This window comes from Mixophyes fleayi, chromosome 5 (genome assembly GCF_038048845.1).
Source record: "Mixophyes fleayi isolate aMixFle1 chromosome 5, aMixFle1.hap1, whole genome shotgun sequence".
In the NCBI taxonomy this organism is placed as follows: Eukaryota; Metazoa; Chordata; class Amphibia; order Anura; family Limnodynastidae; genus Mixophyes; species Mixophyes fleayi.
In genome coordinates, this window is record NC_134406.1 from 48,334,797 (window position 1) to 48,356,942 (window position 22,146).

The following is a 22,146-nucleotide window of genomic DNA, read 5'->3' on the forward strand; positions in this document are numbered from 1 at the left end:
AGTCTCTTCACTCAAAACCAAATAAATGGTAAAACAATTGGGCTACATCTTTCTTTATAGCGCCCGTGGAGTCTGTTCTTTTCTTATTCAGTCTCTTCACTCAGCCTACAACACTTTTTAGGGTTTAAATTAAATCTGGAGGTTCTGGTTCCAGCCCTTCGGGAGCTGGCTGCATCTTTTGGACCTTATCTCAGGGTTTTTTTTTTTTAACATAGGGTACATGCCGCCTCATCATGTGGTGTGGCCATCCAACATTAGGAGGACTGGTTTCTGCTTGTATGGTTCCATACGGAGATTGGGAAAGGCTGGCTGCTAAGCAGACCATTGCTAGGAGCATTCTGTCCTCTGTCCAACAGGTCTACTCTATTAAGTGGGCCTGTGTCAAATTGTCTTGGCGCCAATTTCACCCATTCAATGGCAGTGATCAGGGCTGCACTTAATGGTGTTTTAGCAGATCAACTTGGCCGAGGAGTCATATAGTCCTCTGGCTGTCTTTTCACATACGTTATCTAGTTACTGCTGGCCCTATGGCCGCTGGTTTTTGGTAATCTAATTACTGTTGGCTCTACGGTCGCTGGTTTTTGGCCGCAGTGTTGCGTGCTGGGCTTTAAGAGCGGCCCCTCCCTTCAAGGGGCTGCTTTAGAACGTCCCCATGGTAGCAGTTTCCCCCAGATAGGATGAAAGTGAAAAGAGGATTTTTATACTTGCGATTAATCCGTTTCTCTGATTCCTTCTGGGGGACACTGCGTTCCCTCCCTTCAGCTCTTTTGCTATTTGGTCTTCAGTGGTGGTTTCCCCTTCCTTGGTATTAATATTTAATACTTGTGTATGTGGGGAGCTTGTAGTTGACACTTAAGTTAATTTAATACTTGCTGACAGAACTCCTCACACCTGCAACCCCCTCTAGCTTCAGTGTAATACAAAAAGCCCCAAGGATGGGGAAACCACCACCGAAGACTGAAGAGCAGAAGGGAGGGAACGCAGTGTCCCCCAGATGGAATCAGAGAAACGGATTTATCTTAAGTATAAAAATCCTCTCTTAATTCAGAAATCCCTATTAAACAGTAAAATGTGCATATGTAGATGGATGTAAAATTGTTACTGCCATTAAAGTGCAATATACCTCCAGTCATAAAGATGTTAAATGCATTTGTGACTCTTTGTTTTCACAGATTTGTCTTTCCCATGGCAAGCCCTGGTCCTGTATCTAGTCATGAGCGCTTTTTAGGTCCTCCATTGCAAATGCAAGTCACAGGACTTCCACAGCAAATAAGAAGAGATATGTCCATTGAGCTGACTAGGCCTTTAAGTAACTCACAAGTCAATAATTCCGCTGGCTACCCTCCACAATTCTCTCACCAGGGAATGCAAGTTCAGCAGCATAATATATCAGGCCAAGCATATATTGAACTCCGTCACAGGCCTCCTGATGGTAGACCAAGAATTCTCTTTGGGCCACCTCATAATTTAATGGAACAAGCTGCACAAAATCAGAGGCATGTCAGCTTTTTCCATAGACCAGAATTTCCAGGCCCAAGGCTGATGATGGATACAGTGCGAGTCCACCATTCAGGTTTATCTAATCAAATGCAAGTGCCTCCTGGTTTTGAACACTTAATGTCTGCACATCATCAATCTGTTATGATGCGTGGAGTTGATCAACCTGCAGAGAATAACTATTTACAGACTACTTTATCCATTGATAACTTCAACAAGGAAACAACTTGTAATCCAGCAGCAGGTGGGTTGGAAGAAAAACTTGATCCTGACGATCCTTCTGAAAAAGATCTTGATGTGAAAGATCTGGATGGTGTTGAGGTTAAGGATTTAGATGATGATGACCTTGAAAATATAAATCTAGATCCAGATGATGCAAAGGGGGATGAGCTAGATGGGCTAGATACTCTGGAAACAAATGATCCTCAGCTTGATGACCTGTTAAGGTCTGGAAAATTTGATATTATTGCTTATACAGATCCAGAGCTTGATCTTGGAGATAAGAAAGATATGTTTAATGAGGACTTGGATCTTGGTGTACCGATGGATGAGAAGTTGGAACTCCCATGCAAGGCTGAAGCTGTAAAAAGCAGTGAAGAAACTGAGAACATTTCAACTTCACCTGGTCCTGTTTCTGCACAAACAATCACTAATACCAGAGAGATAAAGACTGTTGAAGTAAAAGTATTAAAAAATAAAGCACCATCAGATATAAAAACTGAGCAGATTATGGATGCTACAGGGACTCAGCAGCTTGAAGAGGGCATGGCATCACTACCAGCTTCTAACAGTGGTCAGTCAGAAAAAGGAAACCAGGAAAGCTCTCCCAATTCTGATCAACCTAATGAGCCATTGCAACTGCCATCTCAAGATCCCATAAGTTCCTGTGGCATATCGGAATCCACACCTGTGCTTACTAATTTGTTAACCAATGAAAATTCTGAAGTTGAAAAATCAGGTTCTCCTCCAGAGATAATGACAGCGCCTCAGGCTAATGTAATGCAAGGCATTCCTCAAAAAGTAATAACTTCGCCTAGTCAAGTAATAGAACATCCCTTAAATCCAAGTATGGGGCCAAGACTTAACCATGGCTTTGCACAGGGATCACCATCGGATTCTGGTTTTCAGGATGGCCATAATTTTGTACCTGATGAACCAATAAATCAAGCCATGCCTTGTTCTAGTGCTGTTGCTCAGCAGGTAATGATTCAACAAAATCGTGTGAAAACTCTCCTTTTGCAAGAACAGCCATTATTATTGCAGGATCTTTTAGATCAAGAAAGAAAGGAACAGCAGCAGCAGAGACAAATGCAAGCAATGATCCGACAACGTTCAGAACCGTTTTTTCCAAATGTTGGTATGTACACCTTTGCTAATGTTGGAAAAATGTGTTTTCTTAAATACAGACTTTTAATGCCTCTTGTCTAACTGCAACTATCCTGAATATTTCTTAGTGGTGTACTCTTTATTGTATCTTTACCTGTCATCATGCTTGCTCAAAAACTAACTGCACGTCTTTAGCTGCACTTGTATGTCATTTAAGAGCAACCGGCAAGTCTATGGAAGAAGTTTTGTGGGAAGAGCACAAAATGTCATCAGTTTTTTCTAATTAGGATGCATTAGCAGATATGCCGTCCTTATGACCATTTAATAGTTGCTTCCCACTTGACAAAATAAGGTTGCACAAAGTAACTGATTTATTATAATTTTGTGCATATTTTTTTTAATGGTTAACGAAGTGCATCAGTTAAAATTATGAAAATACACAGGGTAAAAATAACACATCAAAGAAAAACGCAATGAGCAGAAAAAAGCACAGATAATTAAAGGCAGTGGCAGGAGAAGTCAGGGGCTAAAACTTACCAATAAGTTACCCACGTCTGGCCATGTCAGGGTTTGTACTTTGTTGATTTCAAATGAAGATTTAATAGGGAAAGAGTAAACTAAGATTTTTTTTTCCAGGTTAAAACTTGACAAACTGTAGGGCATTATTTTTATCCTCCCTATTACCATCATGTCTCTATATATCTATGTGTACAACTTAAAACATTTCAGTCCTTGAGAGTAGCATTTACCTAGCAAATCCTTCCTGGTTTGTCCTTTAGACACGAGTAAAGCATACAGGGCTGTACATTGTTGAACTAGCACATTATTTGGGAGATCCCTATGGTCAGGCTCCATTTACATTGTTGTCAGTGGCTCTGATTAGACTGATTTATGTCGTAGGTACAGTCTTCCTGCTGTACTAGTATTAACTAAATTCTTTGTATATAAAAAGAGCAGAGTCTCACTTGCACAGACATTTGTACACTAAGTACATGACTGAGAGTTTATTTGAGTTAAAGTATTAATGTCTGCTATATAATTGTGCCTTTTGTATTCTTTATACTGATATGTTCTTTTCAAATTACAGATTTTGATGCAATTGCTGATCCAATAATGAAAGCAAAAATGGTGGCTCTGAAAGGCATTAATAAAGTCATGGTAAACAACATGGGAATGTCACCAATGGTGATGAACCGGTAATTATCATCTGTTTAGTGTGCAGGATATTTAATTTAGGAATTCCTGACTTACCAGGAAAAGGGAAGTCTACGGCAAGCCTAAAATACCCTTGATCAGTGCAGGGGAGGGAGTGAATTTACTGAGAGGAGGCAATATCACTATATCTCCCTTTGTACGTCTGGTCACTAGAGCATTAGTAGAAATATGGGAAGAAAATAAATATTGAAAAAAATATTCTCTCTTACATCCTATGGGGGACACTGTGCTGTGGTTTCCTGTAGTGAAGTCACACTCGGAAATAGTGTGGTGTTTTTTTTGGTTGTTTTTTTTGCTGCTTGTTTGTTTTTTTTACAGAGTTGAAACTTCACATACCTATGTTACCATAGGATGTAAGAAAAAACTGGATATTTGTACTTAAGTGACATACTTTTCTTTGAATGTCTTGGGGATCACTGCGTGCCCGCCCACTCTTTGCGCTCTTGTTCATTTGTAAATAGTTTACACTTTAAATGTTTTTGGGGGAATGTTTTTTTCTCTTGGTTAGAAAAATAACAGCTCCCTACTGGAGGGGAGCAGAAGGGGCAGAACAAAAATCCTGTTTACATGTTAGACATCTATATTGGGAACATAAAAAATTAGCCCTCATGTACCAAGTTGTGTAGCATTAAAGGTGGCTCTGTTATTTTTAAAGAGTTTGACTAGGGCGACACTATTTATATTTAGTCATCCGATCGTGTGGGATTAATATCTACTTGTAGAACTTTGACTGTGTAGTTCAATTATGGAAAACCTGATACACTTCAGGGGCCACAGGTGCGGCCCTCTAACCTTCAAAAGGGATGCACACTACCTTTTAATCTCGGTAATAAGTTAACCAATACATGTAATCAAAGAAAGACTTCACATGCCACTCAAACCCTGCACCCGTAAGACGCCTCATAATGCCCACTCACACAAAACTCCCCCATATGCTCTTTAGCGCCTCATTTACTCAAAACGTGCCTCAGACCTTCCGCTTTCTCGAATACATCCCTCAGTCTGCCTCCTCACTTAACGAGATAAAGCGGAGAATAAGAACGGGTCGATTGGGCATGAAGCAGAGAAGAGGACCAATGGGGCATAAAGCAGCAAGGATGAAAGCTTGCAGGACCATGTCTGTATAGCTGGTTCCATAGGGATCTATAGTTACAGATCATGCATTTTGTTTGATGCAAATAAGAGCACACAAACTCATGGCTAAAAATCACTAGTGTGACCCCAGGCCCTATAAAAATATGTATATGAGTAAATTGCAGGTGTAGGGCCCAAGGAGGATAGAGTTGTTTAATACCTTTTTAAATATATGTCATATGTTTTATAAATAGATATCTGTATGTTTCACTTTTGAATGAGAATATATACCATTAATATCTGTCTTGCAGATTTCCTTTCATGGCACAGCAAATGCCAGGCACACAATCCACCGAAGCTCAGAATATTGTTCCACCAGCCATTCCACAGGTATTTAAATATTTTGTTTTATATATGTTTAAATCATGAAAAGAATATTTTCTCATATTTGTTTGTTGAAGTCTTCACCATTCAAAACTGAAAATGCCCCAATTAACCTGTGGTCTGGACTTGTAGGCTGTGCCCTAACTGGTTTTTTATTCCATTGGTAATGTCTGGGGAGACATTGCCTGACCAGATCAGAAGGAGCGGTCTTCATTCCTGACAACTCATCCCTTTTTTCAGACAGGCACCTGTCCACCAAAAACATGATGCTAGTAGGAGACTGCAGGAACAAATTCGTTTTGGTTAAAATTATTATTTAATATCCATTATAGAAACACATTTTATTTACATACATCTAATAAACCTTTTGTGTAAATATTTGTTTTTGTCATCTGATTTGTGTTCTACATAAAAGCATTCCATCTGCTGCCTTATGTCCATGGAATGCTTGTGTGACTTCTAAATCCTTGGTTATTACTTTATTACAGAGAATCTTACCATAAAGTCTCTGTCTTTTTTTTTTTATAGGATGGAAATCTAGCTCCACAAATGATTAGGCCCAACCCTCCAAATTTCGGTCCAGGATTTGTCAGTAAGTATTTATATGTCCTTCTGGAACAGATCACATAAGTAGCTTAGCCTCCTTATTTATGTTTATCTTAAACTGTATTTTGACCAATTTAGTGCCTCTTATTACCTCTACATTAAACCATTAAAATGTCTTGTATAAATTAACATTTGTACATGTGAGTTGTTGGGAGCAGCCACCATACACTTTGTGCATTAACAGTAATAGCAGCTGGAATCGACTGTTCATATGTCAGTCGTATACATGCTAATTTGATTTGCCTCCTTCAATTGCTAGTTTGTAACTGCTGTATATTTGCATACAGGTTGAAGGGAAGTAGTTACTTTTGTTCTATTGTTTCCCAGTACCCTTTTCCATGGGAACAAGAGAGCAGTAGTAAGCCCATCCCTTCATCACATGCACGGAGATCATGCTCCAAGCCAGTAATTAGAACAGCCAGTTACGTTATTTATGTAAAAATCATTTGAGTATCTGAATTATTCCAGTGCTTGAGAAGCTAGCATTAATAACTAGCCATCACCATTATTCTGCCTGAAGAAACCATGCTGCCTGTTTTCCACATGATGGAACAGTTGGTCCATAACAGTTAGTGCAACCAGTTGGATCTACAATTCATTTAGAGGAAGAATTTGTTTCCCACAGAAGTAAAGGTGTAAGTCACTGTCCAGATACCGGGTTTTCTGGCCCAACTCTACCAACTTCACTCTGGCTGGCCACCCACGGGTGCCTTCCTAGGCTAGGGAAGCCTACCCAGTACCTTTTTAAAGGTTCTTATTAGTCACTCAGGCAAATGAAGTTAGAAAAGTACAACAGTACATTTATTGTAACAAAAACAATCACTAGAATATTATGTACAAACCGTAAATAAATGCCAGGCAGGTTCACCACATCTGTCCCTTACCCAACTAGCTTAAGTACTTAGTGATCTGGCTGTCCAGACTTGACGACTCATGGATCTGCTGATATATTTAACTGGTAGAGCCACCCTGCAGCGTCCAGTCATCAACTCCCAGAATGATTATCACCCCCGGAGTGGCTCCTTATATCTAGGGTCAAATTTCCACAGTGCTTTCCCCTCCCTGGGCAAACCCCTGGGCTTATCCTTGTTAAACATTGGTGAGTCCTGGACTAGGGGGTTGGAGAGGGGAGTGGAGATGAGCTGTACTTCCAATTCCCCTGCCAGATTGTAGACCAAACGTCTGGAGTAGTGTTGTGAGAACAATGGATACTAATTAGCCTTCACCCTCACCAGTATCTTGCAACCTGATCCCTACCCATAACCCCACTGGCTTCACTTTAAGGACAATGAATAACAAACTGACTGCCACATCAACAATATACATATTTACAATGAACTACAATGTTCTCTTATCCACATGTAATTAGACACTGCAGTTGTACTCTATTGAGCTGTTTGTTTTTCTTTATTAATGGTTATTTTAAAATTTGTTAATATTGTAAAAACGCCACAGAAGTCGTTGATTAATACGTTTCATAATTCCTCCTTGGCTTGTGTAGATATGTTTCAGGTGCAAGGTTTCCCAAGAGACTACTCATTTGTTTAGGAGACCTTTTGCATTCGGTTTCTGCCCTGGTTGTTTTCGTTTGTATTTTCTTTTGCTTTTATCATGACTAGTGAAGCAGAGTATTCTTTTTCTCTGAGTGCATGTAAGCATACCATTGCTTATATGAAGCGATCTTTGTTTGTAACTTTTTATACCACTTGGTTAGAGTTCTATTTTCATATGGTTGGTGTTTATACATTCTATTATGTTACCTTTGTATACCTAACTGCTAAACTTGTATAGTCTTTTTCTATTTACAGAGTATACGTCACATGTCACTTAAAACTGGCAAGTTTTGTTTTATTAAAATTATATTCTGTTAACAATGGTTTATTTGAAATGCATTGATACTGTGCTTTAAAGGTGGATTCTGAATATAGGATTTTTTTTATTTTTTGTTAAATACAGAAAATGATTTAGTTTCTTTGTCCATTTTTCATTTATTTGTACAGATGATTCTCAGAAAAAACAGTATGAAGAATGGCTTCAAGAGACTCAGCAACTGCTTCAAATTCAGCAGAAATTCCTAGAGGAACAAATTGGAGCTCACAGAAAATCTAAAAAAGCTCTGTCAGCCAAGCAGCGGACAGCCAAGAAAGCGGGACGTGAGTTTCCTGAGGAGGATGCAGAGCAGCTGAAACACGTTACAGAGCAACAAAGCATGGTGCAGAAACAGCTGGAACAGGTACATGTCATGTGCCCAAACTCCTCTTCTCCTCCCTCCAGCTGGTGTTGGATGCTTAGTACTTGCACCTGCGCACAGATTTTCAAGGCAGGACTTGAGGAAAGTGGAAAAGTATAAAGTGCCAAAGCCTACTGAAAGTGTGGCTACATTAATCAAATCACAGTAGTAAATGGATAGCCAGCACCAATAAAACTATTTTCATTCTAAAGTAGACATAAATTCAAAGGTTTTGAGCCAAATACAGGTCCCCTTAGTGCCGTGATGCATTTGGCTTCAATCATTGACTTATGGCATATCTGATGTCCCAAAGGCAAGAAAATAATCTTTGAAAATTTGTCTACTTTTGAATGAAAATTGTTTTATTGGTGCGCCTATCCTTTTGCTAGTTTGTTTTGGTATGGGCTCAACATATCTGTAGAAAAAAACAAAACAATAACGGTGTTGAAATTCGGAATTCTAATGGAGTGTAGGGCCTGACCAAATTGGGGAAGACTTTGACCCTACTTGGCAAGTTTTACCATATATTGCAATATATGTTTCATAAGGAGTGTTCTGTATAGTAAATAACAAAATGTTGTGTCCTTTTTATATTGTCAACTGTGATTGTATGTAATTACTTGTAATGCTCTTATTACACACCTGCTTTATACTTTGTGATTGTAGTGAGCAGCAAAGGCCTCTTTTTGCATATACAGTGTGGTTTAGTAACATATGCTGTGCTGCTTGTGTTTATTTTTCCTTTGAATTAATTCAAGATACACTCTAGACAATATATGTTCTTTTTCTAAATTAGCATTTTTTTGTTTTGTTAATAGATACGAAAACAACAAAAAGAACACACAGAACTAATTGAAGACTATAAAACCAAGCAGCATCAGTTTTCTGTGACACCTCAAATGGCTGGAGCACAGCAAACATTGATATCCGGAGGAGCACCTCCACCATTGAATCCACAGAACTTTCCTCTTCCACAAACATTACACCCACCGGGACCGATTATACCAGGCCAGCCTAATCAGCCAAGAATGCCAAACATGCCAAGCTGGCAACCTCCACATACTGCCAGGGGGCTTACACAGGTAAATCCACCAAGTATACAGCATCCAGTCAGTTCTGAAGCACCAGGTCCAGCTGCCCATGCAAATCCCAATGCCCCACCACGGGTTGAGTTTGATGACAATAACCCTTTCAGTGAAACTTTCCAAGAGAGGGAGCGCAAAGAAAGATTGCGCGAGCAACAAGAGCGGCAGAGAATACAGCTCATGCAAGAGGTGGATCGTCAGCGAGCCTTGCAGCAAAGGCTAGAAATGGAACAAGGCATTGTTGGCCCGGACTTGAATAATAGGTCTTTGTCACAAATGCCTTTCTTCACATCTGAATTACCAACTGACTTTATACAGGTTCCACAATCCCTTCAGCAGTCACCACAGCAGCAAGCACAAATAGGACATGTATTACCACATGAAAACATGGCAAACTCTCCTCCTGATGTTCCATTTATACAAAATACTGATAAAAGAGCTTTAGGACTTTCCCCATATGGACCAGACAACCAATCTGGGTTTCCACAGACACCATGTCGACCTCCATGTATGCCAAGTGTCACCCCTTTGTCACCTGTTGCAGATAATGGAAACCATTGTGGACAGGACAGGCCTGTAAATTCCTCAAATTTTCAAAGCCCAAGTCAGTCTCTCATACAATTGTATTCTGAAATCATTCCAGAAGAGAAAGGAAAGAAGAAAAGGCCACGGAAGAAGAAAAAAGATGAAGATTTGGACTCTTTAAAGTCCCCACCCTCAACTCCACGATCTGATGCTACAGCTCCACTAACTCCGAGTATATCGGAAGCATCAACACCAACAGTTAATGTTCCTAATGATCTTGGCTATCAAGGAGAAAATGTAGTCGATTTAATTCGTTCATCAACACCAAAAGCATCAAGCAACAAATGTACTGAGTTGGAAGACCCACTTCTCCCTAAAGATGTGAAAAATATATTTCAAGAACCGCGGTTGGACCAAGAGACCGGTCAGTCGCACGCTAAGGATGAACTTAATATTAAGGAAATCAAATTGGAGCAGGCAGAAGGAGACCAGACTCCAGAGCTAGCTGACTCCAAAGTAAAACGTACAACAGTTGGGCTTAAGACTGAAGAACATAAAGCCACATCGCACAATGCACTTTCTTTGGAAATAGATTCTTATCCCGCCTCTGGCCCCTCAGGAAAACTGGAATCTGGAAATGAATTACTGAAACACTTGCTCAAAAACAAGAAACAGCCTTTCATGTTGCATCAGAAGTCTGAGGAAGGTTTACAGTCAGTAAAGGGTTGTTCTGTTGATATAAAATTGATAGGAAGACAAGCAAGTGCAATGGTGAGTCTTAACGCTGTAAAAAGCATTTGAAGGAATCGTTATTTACTAATCTGGCTATCCCTCTGTCATGCCAGTCCCTGAACCTCTTTACTTTTTACCCAACCCCTCGCCACCAACAATTACTCCACTTGACAAGCATTGCCTGTTATTCCGTTTTAAAAGTGCCGCCCAGGCAATATCCCGGGGGGCAGAGGCTTCCCCGGAGTCAAAATACCGGGTAGACCACGTTCATACTGAACACGGATCTGCCCGGGGCTTCCATGGCAACATCACAAGAGGAGGTCTGATTGGCTCCTCTCGTGATGTTTTTTTTTTATCTTTAACATTGTGTCTGGTGAGACCCGGGTTGAAAATCCTGGGTCGCACCATTCATAGTGCAGGCTTCCCGGGGCAGACCTGGGAATTACCCTACCAAAAGATCCAGGTCTGCTGGTCATGGAATTAGATCTGGGATCATTCATGCTGCACCTCGACCCGGGTCGTCTGGGCTTGCCCAGGCAAAAAACTGGGTTTTTGGTGCAGTATAAATGGGGTATTAGGGATATATGGACCTGCATATTGGGTTCTGTCATTTTGATGCCTGGAGAACAAGAGGTTCTACATCTCTGTAATGTCTGTTTCAGGGGAGAGATTTCCAGCATTCTAGGCAAAAGGAGCTGAATAATTCATGGCATTAAAGCCGTTCTAACACAAAACAAAATTACTGTATATACTCGTGTATAAGCCGAGTTTTTCAGCATATTTTTTTATGCTGAAAAAGCCCCCCTCGGCTTATACACGGGTGAACTTACCTGGTCTACGTTCCCTCAGCTCTTTAGTTCCAGGTAAGTTCGTTCTCTCTCCCTCCCTCCCTCTCCAATATAACGTGATCATTTCCCTATTCTTTGGGGGTGAATTTCAGATATGGCATTAGCTGGTTCTCCTAATACATTATTATTCAGGATATCATACTTTGAATGGTCTGTGTATTTTTTTTTTAAAATTGATGCTGGGTGTCACACCTACAAGACCACGTTCAAAATCAGTCCTGTTTTTTCTAGATATGCACCCGAATCTGGTTGTTTTCATGCCTGCTTTCTGCAAGATAGGGGACAGATAGCATGCCAAAAAGATTTAGCTTAGTATCAACTCTGTGTTTCAGGAATAATAGTTCAATAATTTCTTCTGTGTACCAAGAAATATTCTCTATGTATAATATGTTAATATAGCAACATTGAACATCTTTTTTTTTTAGTTTTAGTATTGTTTAAAGGAGAACTTGAGGAAACAATGTTTTATGTGAATGAATCTTCACCTAACCTGCCACTGGGGCCTAAACCTGGTGCTTCTACCTCCATAACAGCCTGGAGAAATTTCAATATTACAGCTGCACTGTAGAAGGAGCACAAAACAAGAGCACAATTCATATTTTTACCATCCATTAAAAGTCAGCTGAGGTCATTTTCAAAGCACATTCAGTGTGCGCCACAAAAGGCCTGGGTTTTGCATCAGCCCAGTGTATTTCAAAGTGTTCACCTATCCTCCGACTTAAGCCAAACAGTATATCTGTACAAATAGCAATATACCACTGATTAATTTTTAATAAAGAAAGGTGCATATGTCCAAAGAACCAGTCAGATTAAAAATACATGAATCATTCAGTAGCTAATCAATTAAAAACACACATGATATAAAAATCTGTAAAATAAAAATGCATATACAGATGTAAATAAAAAACATAATAATGAATAAATCTAAAAAAGTTACCAGTAGCTGCTGCATTTCCTACCCTAGGCTTATACTCGAGTCAATAAGTTTTCCCAGTTTTTTGTGGTAAAATTAGGTGCCTCTGCTTATATTCGGGTCGACTTATACTCGAGTATATACGGTATATACAGTATGTCCAAAACATGCTGCATATTCCTAAAGTAAAGACCAAATTTAGCATATAACAAAATTTTAACAACTTTTATTTCCAATTTTTGAGATAAGATTTGGTTTGTGGCACACAACAGTCACTACATACAGACAACAGTCAAGTTGGAGGCAAGGCATTGGTTAAAAAAACACACATACCACTCCATACATAAACTTAACCCCATACACAACCAGTCTCCACATAACATTAACCCCCACCTCATACATACACCAGCCCCCACATAACAAACTAGTGTCTGATAACAGGGCAGAAGCCAACCACCAGGAAGTGAAGGCCGGTCCATCCAGGAATCTGGGGGAGGACATTGTAGGGAGGAAGAGGAATTGATTGTTTTTTTGTGTTTTCTGGTGCCACGCAAAAATGAACATATTACATTCAAAAATACCCTTCTAACAATGCTTGTATAATGAAAGAAAGCCAATTAAAGCAGTCACTGTTGTACATTATTTTCAGCATATCTCAGAGACTAAGGAGCTTATGGACTTTGACATAAGCCAGAACTTGCTCCAGAGAACAGATTTTGAAATTGATAAGAAGAAACCAAGAAACAAGCGGGTACAGAGAACTGCAGAGAAAGCTGCCCCACGCTCCAAGAAGAGGAAGAAAGAAGAACAGAAGTCGGCCTTATTCACCAACCCTGAGACCTTCACTCAAATAAAGCAGGTGACAACACTACTTGATAACCTTTATTGTCCTCATACTACTCGGCTGTCCTTAAAAAAAAATGCTGCCTGTTTTCTTTATTTATACACTATAGAGAACCCTGTTTTGAATGCTGTATTACTACATGGGGCAGGAGAATCAGTTGGGGTTTGTAGTGCATTTGATACCTGATTAGATAGGTGCCATGGTCACCCAGTGAGATGCTACATTTGTTTACACATTTTAGGTCCATAGCATGTTCAATTTCCCAGCTGTTTTCAATACCCTAGAACAGAATATCTGAGTTCTGCCTGGTGTGGTAAATGGTGTAATTGTCGGTTAATGGCGAGGAACTCACCTAATGGATTTAGAGGAGGTTGTTGTCCTAAAGTGGAAAGACATTTTGTTTTGTATTTGTATAATGAGTATCGTGGTTTTAAAACCTTGCATTGTTGTGATAATATAGGTTATACAAAATACAAATACAAAAAAAGAAAGAGGGCGCTCTGGGATTCTGGTGACTCCAGATTGGCCTAGAAGTACAGGGAAGGTCTCTACATGTCAGAGGGCCCATCTTGGCATATACCTCTAAGACCAGACCTGCTAAGTGAGGGTACTTTTCTGCACCATAATTTACCTCGACTGGCGTGGTTCAGACTATGCTCAAGACTAGGAATTCCCAAGGTCTGGACAACATACATCTCCTGTTCTGATAGGTTTCCTATCTCTCCTTTCTAGTTGGACCGTTACTTCTCTCCTTGCGGGTGGGGTTTGAATGGGACTTGTGTCTAACTTGCACTTTTACCAGAAGACCTTTCTTCAGGGAGTGATGCATGTGCAGTCACCATACATCCCCCCCAGTAGCTCCTTTGGATCTTAAGGGATTAGTGCTATCAGCCTTGCAGCACACTCCTTTTAAACCACTGGATTCTGTGGAGTTAAAGTTTCTTACCTGGAAAACTACCTTTCTCTTTGCGATTTCCACAATGAGGAGAGTTTCGAAGCTGCGGACTCCCTTCCTCATCTTTCATGAAGTTAGGGCTGTCCTTCAGACAAAACATTTTTTTCAGCCTAAGGTGGTTTCTAAGTTCCATCTGAAATAGGGCATTTCAATTCTTTAAATTACAAAAGGTTTCCAGATGAAGAGTGCCTTTAAGACCAATATCCATAGGACCCGTGAAGTGTTCAGTATAAATTACCTGTTCTTATAGCTCTTGTTCCGGTTGTTTTGTTGGAGAACCTTGTTTTATCCTCTACCTGTCCTTCTGTACCCCAGGTTCTGTCCTTGGGACTTTGTTAGTAAATGCTGATGGGTCCCCAACAGTCACTGTGTATTTTAGGAGGGCATTTCAATACTGCCCAAGCTCCTACACCGCACTCGATAACCCAGCATTTTTTGCTGGACTGAAATAAAAAACGATTTAACAGAAGTATAAAAATCCCGTTTTTGCAGGACTAATCCAAGTAAATAAAACTAATGGAATAAATATATACATACATATACATTAATCATGCAATAGAGGGGGAAATAGAAAAACCAAATCACTGCAATTGCTAATTTCTAAATAACTCTTTGAAAGTTGCTCCGACTGGTAAAAGGACTAGTGAATTTAAAGTAAAAGTTGTACTATTAAAATTCACCACAGTATGTAATACACCATTACAATCTAGTCATGCCTGTGACCATCTGTTCTACACACATGGAGGGTGTCCCTACTATCAGATTAAAGTTATGAATGTAATGGAAGCTGCCTGTACATGTTGCCTTACTGTTTAACTGCTTCATGAGCGAAGAGTTGTCCTCCCTATTGTCACTAAACCAATTGTTGCTGTTTCTGGTGCGTCTGTGTCATTATTTTTTTTTTAATTTTCTATTAAGTTTCCTTTTGATTTGTGTTTCTCTGGAGAGATGGTGCTTTCTTGGAGTATATATGTGTTACAGGTATGTCTATTACGTAAAAAAAATAGTTAAAATTAGGGAAAGGGTGGGGTGTAGTGTAGATCCAGGCATGCAGGCACTTCAAACTTCTTCATAGTTGTTCATGGCTCCTCCCCCTCTATATCTCTCCCTGCCTCTGTTGGGAGATGTTCTGTGATGTGATACTATGTCCTCATTAAATGAGGAAACCACATTGAATTTGAAGATATGCTGTGATTGTGTTGCCAAGAACCGAATGCGATGGTTCCTGGCTCTCTTTGTATCCCCCAAGTGTTAATGATATGGAGGACTAGAAGTGTCAGTGCTTTCAGAAAATAATTGACACAGGTTTCCTTCCTCCATGGTCATAATAAAGAGGCCACCACTCTACCAACTCGCTGACTGTCACTATTTTAAGAAGCAAAATTTAATTGATGAAGTCACATGTGCTGATACGCGGTCTTTGCTCTCATTTCCACCCTGCTGAAACAAATCCAATTGGATATAATCTTTGTTTCTCTTTCATCCAGTATGGGGGACACTGCTTACAATGGGTTGTGGAGGGGAGCACAGGGAGTTGGCACCTAGCTAGTTAAACTTTTGCACTGCTGACAGACCCCTCCCCTCTACAATCCCCCCGCCTCTTCCTCCTCAGTTTTTTTTTAGATGCCCATGGAGTTGGGCAGCGTTTCAGCTTCTGCTTTTATTTTTTTTTATTTTAGCTCTTTGGGGGGCCCAGACTCTCCTTCAGAGCCACCCAGTCAGAGTTCAGTACGACAGTGCCCCGGCTGTGGCATATGTCAACAGACAGGGAGGAACCAGGAGTGCAGCTGCAATGCGCGTTGCAGCTCAGATATTCTTTTGGGCAGAACAGTATGTTCCAGCAATATCGGCGGTGTTCATTCCAGGAATAAAAAATTGGGAGGCCGACTACCTCAGTCGCAATGCGATGATGCCAGGGGAGTGGTCCCTCCACCCGGAAGTACTCCAGTCTCTAGTTCAGAGGTGGGGTCTTCCGGATGTAGATCTCATGGCCTCCAGACACAACAGGAAAGTTCACAGGTTTTGCGCAAGGGTAAGAGATCCCTTGGCAATAGCGGTGGACGTGATGTCCATCTCATGGGAATTCAGGTTGGGTTATCTATTTCCCCCGATTCCCATGCTTTACAGAGTACTCAGACGAGTGAGGCAAGGCGGCCGGCCGGTGATTCTAATAGCTCCCTCATGGCCGCGTCGAGTGAGGTACGCAGACATAATATCCATGGCGGTGGGCCAAGGATATCGTCTTCCGGCACGAGACGACCTTCTTCTACAAGGTCCTTTTCATCACCAGAATTTACCTCAGCTCAGTTTAACGGCATGGCTGTTGAAGCCAGGCTCTGGAGGGCTAGGGGTTTTTCCTCCAATGTAGTGAACACTTTGATGCGAGCTCGAAAGCCAGTTTCTGCTCGTATCTATCATCGAATTTGGAAAGCTTACATCAGATGGTGTGAAAATAGAACATGTCACACATCCTCCTTTCGTCTCCCTCGCTTATTGGCTTTTCTTCAGGACGGGCTAGAAGCAGGGCTAAAAGTTCAGGTATCGGCCATTTCAGTCTTTTTTCAAATGAAATTAGCCGATTTTCCGGACATCAAGACTTTTCTTCAAGGGGTCTTACATATTCAGCCTCCCTATGTTCCGCCTACAGCACCATGGGATCTTAACCTGGTACTGGATATGCTTAAAAGGCCTCCCTTTGAGCCTTTACTTGAGGCAGATTTTAGGTGTTTGACCTGGAAGGTTGGTTTTTTTTTTTTTTGGCAATTGCATCGGCACGCAGGGTGTCGGAATTGAGAGCTCTGTCTTGCCGGGAACCATATCTGATTTTTTTATGAAGAGAGAGCAGTTTTGAGAACTATTCCCTCCTTTATTCCAAAGGTGGTGTCATCCTTCCATTTAAACCAGGAAATTGTAGTTCCAGTTTTCTCATCTACTTCTCAGTCTGATCTGCAGTCTATGGAAAAGTTAGATGTGATTAGGGCTCTCCGGATTTACGTCAAAAGAACATCTCAAATTAGACGAACCGATTCCCTGTTTGTCCTATATGATTCTAACAAAAGGGGCTGGCCAGCCTCAAAACAGTCCATTGCAAGATGGATTACGGCAACTATTAAGCAGGCTTACATAAGAGCTAACCTTTCTGTGCCGGAGAGACTTACGGCCCATTCCACCAGACCGGTAGTGGTGTCATGGGCAGCAAGATATGGGGCTTCTGCTGACCAGCTTTGCAGGGCCGCCACCTGGTCTTCTGTCCACACATTTACCAAATTCTATCAGTTTAATGTATTCGCTTCCGCGGATGCAAACTTCGCTCGTAGTGCTCTACGAGCAGGGCTTTCAGAGCAGTCCCACCCTTAGGGGGCTGCTTTAGAACGTCCCCATGGTAAGCAGTGTCCCACAGACTGGATGAAAGAGAAAAGAGGATTTATATACTCACGTTAAATCTGATTCTGTCTGGGGGACACTGCGATCCCTCCCTTCTGCCTTTCCTCTGTATGCTCTTGTTTGATTGACCTATCTCCTTGGGGCTTTTTAAATTAACTGAGGAGGAAGAGGCGGGGGGATTGTAGAGGGGAGGGGTCTGTCAGCAGTGCTAAAGTTTAACTAGCTAGGTGCCAACTCCCCATGCTCCCCTCCACAACCCATGGTAAGCAGTGTCCCCCAGACGGAATCGGAGAAACGGATTTAGCGTGAGTATATAAATCCTCTTTTTTTGATCTAGTATGGTGAGAGACTGTACATTGGTTGATCAATTTGATCAACTAAACTGTTAGGGTGCCCATACACTCTGCAATTCTGCCAGCCGTTTAGATCATTTCATTGTTAGCTTGCCACAAATCATGGCATGTATAGGCCAGGAAAGACCACTGATCCCAGTCAACATCTGATTTTTCAGATATTGATGGGGGCTACTAGAAAACATGCTAAACTGTCATAGATCCTGCTGCTGGATACTCAGGCCAGATCGGACAATATATGGATACAATTACTGTGTATGGACAGGTCTAAAGTTTAAAGTACTTATCAGCAGTGGTCAAAGTGGAAGTTTAGAAGTGGTGGAATGGAAAATATAAGTGAATGGCGTTTGATAGGTTTACAATGAAAGCAGTAGAGAAGTGGCGTTATGGCACACAACTATTCCAGACCTTTTCTACCACATGAGGGAAAGCTTTGATCCTGGGCTGAAAATATTTTTCCTGTATGCAGATATTATAAATCCTTTTCAATCACCCAGATAGCACCTCTTAATCTGAAATGGCTGATTAGAGAACAGTAGGTTACACTGGCTGCCCAACAAATGTAAATAATGTCAGATTTGTTCTGCAACATTTGAAAATGTTTACATATGTTTGAATTTTAGTAGTTAATTGTTTTTACATAAGGCATCTTTTTTATTTTATTTGTATTATTCCTTTGCACAAATGCTTTGATAATTCTATTTTCTCTCTATTTACATAGAGAGGATTTGGTGGCTTTCAGTAAAGTTTTGTAATAAACTATAAAAAAAAAAATCTACTTAGTTATTTCTTTTGTCATTGTAATAAATGCTTGGCGATCTTAAACACTTGGACATTGCTTATTTTTGACATTTACATTGTGATAGAATTAGATGTGTATCAAATTAGATTATGTACAAGACCCTCATACAATGTTGTGTGGAGGCGGAGGACATGCGTGATAGTGAGGAATAGTTATTTTGCTGCACATAAAATATACTATTGCTGATAGAAATGTACTGTTTACAGGCGAAAAAAGTCTGCAATGCAAAATGGCAACAGCTGTATGTGTTTTTATAAATGCCTACTTCTATTCTTTCCAAACGTCTTAATCTGCAGACTTGTATTTCCACTGCAAAATGAGTGTTCTATTTAATCATTGCATTAAGTTCCTGATTACTTCCCCAGCCATAACTGACATGCTGTTTTTAATTTCTCTTCAGCAACTTTCTCTGCTTCCTCTAATTGAGCCAATTGTTGGAATGAATTTTGCACAATTTCTCCCATATGGGACAGGCCCTATGAGTGCTGGGAGTCGTCTGCTGGGCACATTTGGCTGCGCCTCCCTTGACGGGGTTTCAGATTATTATTCCCAGTTGATCTTTAAGGTTTGTTCTTTAATATGTTGTGTAGGTCTTTCTTTGCTAGGTGTAACAAGGGCGCTACCCTGTATGAGAGCTACAAAGTATTTGATCTGCAGTGTCGTTACTGTGGTCTGCTGCTTCTGTGTATTTTACATCTGCAGTTCCAGCTCACATACATCAATACAAATAGGATATACCCATATGTTTTATAATGGTAGAAAAGTATATCCCAGCTAAACCTTTTTCTCCATTGAGTATATTATTATATTATTTTAGAGCCTATTCTCCCATTTGAGATCATTATTTGTGCTTCCTGAAGTGTACAAATAAATAAGAGGTGAAACTCGCACCAACACTGATGAGACTAAAATCTCCTTTACTAGCATTTATGTTACAGAAGTTCGTGTGTCCCCCCCCCCCCACCGTATTTCTAGTAATCTGCTAAAATGAAGTGTAGTAATGTTTCTGTGTCTTCTGTGTTTTTTTACAGCAAAATAATCTCAGTAATCCACCCACTCCGCCAGCGTCTCTGCCTCCCACTCCGCCCCCTGTGGTCTGCCAGAAGATGGTGAATGGCTATGCCACCACTGAGGAGCTGGCAGGAAAGGCTGCTATTCTTGGAGGCCATGGTATACATTCAATTTTCCCATTTTTGTTTTTCTACAAATCAGTTTTCTTAAAACCGTACACTTTCTAGATATTACCCTATTGCCTTACACTAAAGTTTTCTTTTCTTTTCTTTTTTCTTCCGCTTTTACAGTTACCAAAGTTCTGGGACCCAAACAATTTCAGCTGCCTTTCAGGTCCCAGGACGACTTGTTGGCTAGAGCCATGACTCAGGGACCTAAATCAGTGGATGTCCCAGCTTCATTACCTACTCCACCCCACAACAATCAGGAGGAGCTGAGGTAAGGCCACTGTACAGAACAAGCATGTATTCCTTTAACATTTCACCTACTTTTTCATACATTTTCTTTTAAATTGTAAGCCCTAGCATGTGAAGTACTGCGTTCTTATGTATTTAAATATGGACCTGCAATGGTTTGATGTATTTTCTTCTAAGGTTTTGCACTCATAATGATGTGGGAATTTGGAGCACTCTGATTATATAGTGTCATGAAATTTCTGTTCTCCTGACAAGTCATTCACCTGCCATCCGCCGGCTTCAGTAATAGTCATTAATATTCTCAGTATAGATTTATCTTCATGTAAAGCTTTATGGTGTGTTAGTGGTAGTCACCACTGGAGGGCAGACTACAACTAAAGCTTGACTTGACTACAAACACTGTTTTATCAATATGTGAATGTTTGCAGAAATGGGAAATTAATAGAATGTAAAATATAATCCTTTATGGACTTGGTAATTTAAATGGGCATAAAGTGTTAGGAAAGCCAGAATGCTCTCTGCTTGTTTATGTGAGTCCTACTTATATGCACAAATTAATGATGTGCATGTAATTTTCACCAGGGTTCAGGATCACTGTGATGCCAGGGACAGTCCTGACAGTTTTGTGCCCTCCTCATCGCCTGAAAGTGTGGTCGGAATGGAAATTAGCAGGTACCCAGACTTATCACTAGTGAAGGAGGAGCCACCAGATCCGGCTCCATCACCAATCATTCCAATACTACCGAGCAGCACAGGAAAAGGTATTCGGGATGCAGCCATTACACGTGACAATAATTACTGATCACTATGACCTTTGCATTAAAGCAAACATTTCATAATTAACCGCTCACCCCCCTCTCTTCCCACCCCTGCAAACCGATTGGTTTCTATTGATGTCTTCATTGAAATTGATATGTTGTTGGAAATCTTGGAGCTGTGCAGGAAATGGTTATGAGTAACTTGGTCATTCTGCTTTCAGTATTTCCAGGATCAGAAGCCAGAGATTTTGGAATGAAGAGAGAGCCAGGAACGGGTACCTTGTTTTTTGGATCACAGTTTGTACAAGCACCAAATGGACCGAAGTCTGGTCTCATCTCTGTGGCAATCACTTTGCATCCTACAGCCGCTGAGGTAAATCTATATATTAATAGTTATAGCTTCTTACCCTTGGCCCCAACAGACACTGTAGCTCCTGTGGTTTTAGCTTTATGCATCAGTACAAAGGACCTTTCATTACAGTGTGCCTTGCTGGATTTATTTTGTGTGTTTAGATTTGTATTTGCTAATGTCAGCAATTGTGGATTTTTTTAACTATGCAATGCGTTTCATATATATATATATATTCGGTTCGGACTAGGATAAACTAGAAAGTGGTCTGAATTTACTTTTTGATTACAATATATATTCTTTTTGTGTAGAATATCAGTGGAGTAGTTGCGGCATTTGCAGATCTGCTGCAAGTCCACATTCCTACCAGCTACGAAGTGAGCAGTGCTCCTGATTCTGTCATCCTAATGAATGGGCACAGAATGCACTCTAATATGGAATACAGACACCAGCTATTACGTCAGCGTCCCAGACCAGGATCTATACCTCCAGCCAGATTTATTGGACCATATGGCATGAAACCTCACAACTTGCCATTCATACCCAATAGTAACGGTGAGTCTTTATGATGTATTTATCCTAATGTATTGGCAGAGTGGGCTGACATTGACGCTATTGCTCCCCATTACAATTGTGGTGACCAAGCATTTTTTCATTCAAAACTGATCAGAAGAATTTTTGGGCACATTGGGAAATCTGTGTCCCGTCATCTGTACAGTCATCTGTTGACAGTGTTACCAAACTCCATTGTGATCCAGCCACTCAGCCTTTTTAATTTGACCATCTACATGAGAGGAAATTGGAAAGTGATATTGTTACTGAGACCTTAATTGCTTTTT

At 40.6% G+C, this 22,146-nt stretch overlaps 1 protein-coding gene across 10 annotated transcripts in view; it reads left to right on the forward strand.

Annotated features, from left to right (window-relative positions):
- The window catches only part of KMT2C (lysine methyltransferase 2C), a 183,614-nt gene that overhangs the window by 148,123 nt on the left and 13,345 nt on the right, over positions 1-22,146 (forward strand). For all 10 annotated transcript variants that reach the window (XM_075212142.1, XM_075212141.1, XM_075212149.1 and 7 more), the window contains 13 exons: positions 1,173-2,854; positions 3,911-4,019; positions 5,424-5,502; positions 6,025-6,088; positions 8,103-8,335; positions 9,151-10,713; positions 13,085-13,294; positions 19,174-19,338; positions 19,805-19,943; positions 20,075-20,222; positions 20,783-20,961; positions 21,180-21,331; positions 21,619-21,862. In XM_075212142.1, the coding sequence (XP_075068243.1) occupies positions 1,173-2,854; positions 3,911-4,019; positions 5,424-5,502; positions 6,025-6,088; positions 8,103-8,335; positions 9,151-10,713; positions 13,085-13,294; positions 19,174-19,338; positions 19,805-19,943; positions 20,075-20,222; positions 20,783-20,961; positions 21,180-21,331; positions 21,619-21,862 (4,967 nt within the window). The remainder of the gene's footprint in view (positions 1-1,172; positions 2,855-3,910; positions 4,020-5,423; positions 5,503-6,024; positions 6,089-8,102; positions 8,336-9,150; positions 10,714-13,084; positions 13,295-19,173; positions 19,339-19,804; positions 19,944-20,074; positions 20,223-20,782; positions 20,962-21,179; positions 21,332-21,618; positions 21,863-22,146) is intronic.